The sequence below is a fragment of the Vitis riparia genome, chromosome 19 (genome assembly GCF_004353265.1).
Source record: "Vitis riparia cultivar Riparia Gloire de Montpellier isolate 1030 chromosome 19, EGFV_Vit.rip_1.0, whole genome shotgun sequence".
NCBI classification, from domain to species: domain Eukaryota; kingdom Viridiplantae; phylum Streptophyta; class Magnoliopsida; order Vitales; family Vitaceae; genus Vitis; species Vitis riparia.
Window position 1 is genome coordinate 12,099,291 of NC_048449.1, and position 6,000 is coordinate 12,105,290.

At 32.5% G+C, this 6,000-nt stretch overlaps 1 protein-coding gene across 1 annotated transcript in view; it reads right to left on the reverse strand.

The window, feature by feature from the left end:
• Nucleotides 1-840, reverse strand: part of LOC117909167 (ankyrin repeat-containing protein ITN1-like) — a 90,298-nt gene extending 89,458 nt beyond the window's left edge. Inside the window, exon 1 of the mRNA XM_034823078.1 lies at nt 801-840. Coding sequence (XP_034678969.1) covers nt 801-816 — 16 coding nt within the window. The 5' untranslated portion in view covers nt 817-840. The remainder of the gene's footprint in view (nt 1-800) is intronic.
• Between the last annotated feature and the right edge of the window lie 5,160 nt (nt 841-6,000).

The window sequence follows — 6,000 nt, forward strand, 5'->3', positions numbered from 1 at the left end:
CAAACTTATTCTTAATTATACTCTTATTCCATGGGCTTTTGTGGTGTATCAAACAAAGTCTTACTATCCATTTATAGCACAAAATGACCTATTATATAACATAAAATCAAATAAATAATAACATGCAATTGTGTGCCTTATATTGAATTTTTATTCAACAAAATTAGGGATATTCATATATTTTGGCAGAATTCATTAAGCTTATATTTGGTTGGGATGAATTTTGATAGAAATTAAGAAATAGAAATAAATATATATATATATATATATATGCAAAAATATTTTTTTTTCCTACTATTTATTTGTCTATGAAAAAAATTAAATATACCTAAGAAATGCATTTTTATTCCCAAATTGTTTCCAACTTTTCTGAGGAAAGTCGAGAAAAAATTTTAAAATTCCTCCTGCCTTTTTCTGTAATATTTTTTCTTACATTTTTATATCATCGAAAGACATGAAAATTAATTATTCTTTTCTCTATAAACAAAAGCAAGGGAGATGCAGCGAAAAACACAAAGAAAATTAAAAGGGTCAAGCGAGTAAAGAAACTAACAGTGATATATTATGAGTTGCCATAAGTTGAAGCGACTTCCGCTTCGGAAAGCCCAAGGCCTTTTAGCCAATACCGTCAAAGGGGCAAAATCATCATTAGAATCTTTATCATCATCAGAATCTTTAGCATCATCGTGGCAGGCGCAACCGAAATTGCATGTGGCAAGGTGAGGATAACGTTTAACCAGATACAGTGCTACATCTGCATATTATAAAATTGAACTTGGGAACCCGACGGTAATTCATACCATGAAACCCCACCATTAGTGCTCTGCCCAGAAGTTTGAATCCAGGCCATTTTGAGAAAGGACTTGGATCTACATCATCTCTGGTGACGCCTAATAAATATAAAGTCAGCTCTTTATGACCATACCTAACAGCGGTGTGAAGTGGCACTAAATCGTTTCTTTGGCAGCTATTGGGCAAGCTTGGCTTTTTGGTCACTAACAACTTGGCTGCTTTTATATTGCCAGCCCTCGCAGCACTGGTAAGGGCAGTGGCGCCATCAGAATCCCGCAGATCCAGTGCCTCACTTGGCATGAACTCAACCAACTTCTCCACGAAACCCATGCTGGCCACTCCTAACTCAACTGCTATGTGAAGCACTGAGGCACCGTCTGTTCCAATCCGGGCAGAGATTGATTTTGGATAACACTTCAAGAATATTGAAGCACTTTTCCAGTCACCATTGAGTACAGCTTGGTACAGTTCCAAGCAAGAGGTTACATCTTCTTCAAATGATTCTGGAGTCACAAAACCAAAAGACGTATAGGTCAGCATAGATTTCCCTGATATGTATCTTTATTTCTTCAACATTCACAACCTCGTAATACTAAAATTATTTTTAAAAAAAATAAATCATTTAAGTTATGTTTCCTTCTCAGAAAATTTGAGAAAAAATACAAGAAAAAAAAAATAAACAGAAAAAATAGAAGGAACAAGTGGAAAAAAAAAATAAAAAATAGACTTAAAATCAATAAATTAATTATTTTTATATGTTATTTTAAATTCATTTTCCTTGAGATCTCTTCTTTCTAAGTATTTTCTCGGAACAAACATAAAAAATTTATCTAAATTTACCTCTAAGATTGTTTGGACTGATGCTACTACAGTTAAGATTGTTTGGACTGTCATCGATTTCCGAGAGTGGTAATGAAGAGGAAGCCATTATAGCAAATCCCTCATCATGCTCATCAATGTCGATTTTACTGTTGCTAGGACTGTTTGCGCTGTTGTCATCTCTAGGACTTGGTGAAGAAGAAGAAGCCATTACAGCAATGTCAATTTTACTGTTGTGAGGACTGTTTGCGCTGTTGTCATCTCTAGGACGTGGTGAAGAAGAAGAAGCCATTACAACAAATTCCTTATCATGCTGATAGCCATTGCCATGTGTAGCGAAGTTATTCTAATGTGTAACAGAAAACCTAAACAAAATCTGAAGTTGACAGAGGTCAAAATTAATTAACTTACCTCGCAGATGGATTTGTTATCCACGATGGAAGAAATATTTAACTATGCCAAGGCAAAGAAGATACTCTTATTCAAAGACAAACAACAGCAACCCATTTTTCCCACTGTCCTCAAAAGATACATAAAATGGGCCAAGGACCATTGAAGCATAAGAGGCGCAATGGTGAAGTCTTCCAAGTCAACTTTGTTTATTAATTAGTTGAGTGTTTTCTAAGAAGTAGAAAGCGTTGATACGTTGACTGGTGGATGACAATTGAAAATAATAAATATGATTTTTTATATCATTTATATATTAATTACATATAAAAAATATAAATATTAAAAAAATTATACATATATTATCATTTATTTTATGTCATTTAATAGAATTGAAATTAAATGAATTATAATTTTAAATTAGATATATTATAATCAAATATTACAATATTTTTCAACAATAATATTTAATAATAAATATATATTTATAAAATTCATATTTTTTATCAACCATATGAATTATTATCAAATATGATTAACTATATCATATACATATATCATTTTTTTTTTAATAAAACAACTTTAAAATATCAATTATTGTTTATTATATCGTTTTTAGAGTTTTTCTCAATATTTTTATAAGTTTTGATCAATTTTAAACCAATTGATATTTTATGTGAATATATCTATCAATATATCAACTTTAAAATATTCTTTAAATTATTAAATTATTAGTCATATATATTAGTGTACCACCAACCACCTGTGTAGCTTGCTGTGCTTACTTTTTCTCATGTCCTTTTCAACATTGATGTGCGCACTCACCCAAAAATTAAGAGATCTATATTGAATGATATTCATGGTTTGGATTTTTTTTTTTTTTTTTAATGCGAAGAACTCAAGTGCCCACTCACCCAAAAAAAAAATGTTTCACATGCCCGAACTGGATAATTCTACACTACTGGAATATTGATATCATAATATGCCTTCTTTTAAATTTTATCTACTAAAGTCGTCAAACCCATGTTTGGGCTAATAACTAGGAATGCAGCCTTTATTCATAATTTAAAATATCCAGATCAACACAACCAATCAAATCTAATGATATGTGGAAGATAATCTTCTGAATTCTCTTAGTTCAAAGAGTAAATTAGAGGATAAAAGATATCCAACTAATCAAAGTGGAAGTTATAGAGTGAAGTGGATCTATGAAGGACCACAGTTGAAACATAAAGACAATTGAAGCTTTTATGGATAAAAGGTTTGTCTGTCAGCATTTTTTCATCCACTGCTTTAGGAAAAAGGTTGTCAGCACAACCACTAAAAAGAACTTTGTGCGAATTTTTGTGGCTTGTCCAATATCCATATCATATATCATATGCTATATATAAAATTACTTTTGATAAAGTATGAGATACCTATATAAATAGATACCATATAAAATATTTGTATAAATATCTATATGATATTTATATAGATATTTTAGGGACTAAAGAAATGTGATTATTTTGGGGACTCGGCTTTTTCTATGTTCCTTTTTCTTTATAATTTATGTATGTTATGGTGACTTTTTTTTTCCTTTTTTTCTTTTTTTCTCCTTTCCATCCATGGAGCCTAATTCACGTTAAAAGGTACTGAAATAATACAAACAAACAATCATACAAAACAGAAATGGTTAAGAGAATGGATTAAATTAACAAAATAGAAACTCCTAATAACAAAATATATAAATATTTTTAAGTTGTGATGCTCAAATGTAAATATTACAATTGATCACTCAAATTAAAAATTATTTTAATTTTCTTTTAAAAATTAAAAAAAAATATATAATTGAAACTTCTCAAGATTAAAGCTTATTTTTTTATAAAATAAAATAAAATAAAATAATAATAATGTAACCAATGGGTGGACCTATTTATGTCTTTGCTACCGCATCACTAGCAACCAAACATAGCGGGAAAAAAAATGATGCACTGTAAATGATGAAACCGAAAATCTAGAGGGCTGATGTAGACCCTCCATTCTATCCCCTTAACGCATGCCCTATTAGGTGTTCTTTCAATACTTCACAGTGGTTCCCTGGCGGCCCTTTGCGGCTCATATAGCCTACCTTTTTTAGCCACCTTGGAGATTTTGGTTGAGCAATTTATTTGGCCCCTCATTATGACTCTTAACATAATCAAGTTAGATCTATGATTTTTTTTTTTTTTTATTTTCTTTTTAGGATAACTCCTTTAAGTGAACCTTTAGGATAGAATACATAAGCACCCTTTTTCGATCACCTTGGCCCATTTAGACATTTTTGCCCCATTTAGGATCACCCAGGCCCATTTAGGCACATTCAACCCATTTAGGATCACCAGAACCCATTTAGACACATCCGACCCATTTAGGATCACCTTGGCCCATTTAGACACATTTGATTCATTTAGGATCACTTTGGCCCATTTAGGCACATTCGACCCATTTAGGTTACCTTGGCCCATTTAGACACATCCAAGCCCATTTAGGTCACTTAGGCCTTTTTAGGCACATCTAACCCATTTAGAATTACCCTAACCTATTTAGATACATCCAACCTATTTAGGATCACCTTAGCCCATTTAGACACATTTGACCCATTTAGGGTCACCTAGGCTCATTTAGGCACATTTGACACATTTAGGTCACCTTGACCCATTTAAGTCACCCTGACTCATTTAGACACACCTATAATCATTTCAATCACTTAGGCCCGTTTAGGCACATTATGCCCATTTAGGCCTATTTGACCCATTTAGGCACATTTGGCCCATTTACACACATCTAGGCCCATTTAGGTCACTTAAGCCTATTAAGGCACATTTAGTCCATCTAGACACTTTTGGCCCATTTAGGATCACCTAGGCCCATTTAGACACATCCGGCCCAATTAGGATCACCCTAGCCCATTTAGACACATTTGGCCCATTTATGATCACTCTAGCACATTAGGCCCATTAAGGGTCACTTAGGCCCATCTAGGCACACCCTAGGTCCATTTAGGAACATATTGTCCCACTTATGTCACCCGTTGACTTTTTTTTTTTTTTTTTCCATGGTTTGCATTGCATGGCTAAAACTTCTTTGTATGGCTTGCATGACACCTTTTTTTTGTTATTATTAATTACTTATTTATTTTTATTTATTATCTTGTTATTTATTTATTTATTTATTTATTTATTTATTATTTACTTATTTATCTATTATTATTTCATCATTTTCTATTTTTTCTAATTATTATTCATTTGTTCAATCTATTTTTATTTCTGTGTTTTTCTAGGGAACTTTACCAAAGAGAGAGCCAACGGAGATGGAAAGCAAGAATCACCAAAATGAAAAAGGAAGATAAAGGTAAGAGAGAGTAAAACTTACCAAGATGAGAGGGGATGGTGAGCTGCATTATGAAAGTATGGAGAACATGTTTTGGGAAGTTTATCAAAGAGAGAGTCAACAGAGATGGAAAGCAAGAATCACCAAAATGAAAAAGGAAGATGAAGCAAGAGAGAGCAAAAATTACCAAGAGAATAGGGGATTGAGGGTTGCATTATGAAAGTATGGAGAACACGTTTTGGTAAGTGAGAAATTCAGCACATGGGAAAGGTTTTGGAGTAAGGAAATGAGGGACTTGGTTAAGTTGGAATTTGGAGGTTCAATATGTTTTTTAGGAGAAAGAGAGGATAACATTTTAAGACAAAAAGAAATTCAATGTGATAGGAAGGAATGTTTAGCATATTAAGGAAAAACATGAGAGGATTTGATAAACCACGAAGATCTCAGCGTGTTTCTCGACCAAATAAAAAATATTTGAACTGAGTCTTGAGCTGCAATGCTTGGAGAAGAAGTTTGTTTGTGTTAGAGTCTTTATTTCAGTTGGAGTCCTATTGTTCTGCAATAAGTCCTATTCTTCTGCGAGTTTGTTATTTTTGCTTCCATGATTTAGTTTCTGTTTGTGCACAATAGTTGTGGCCGTAAGTTTAGGAA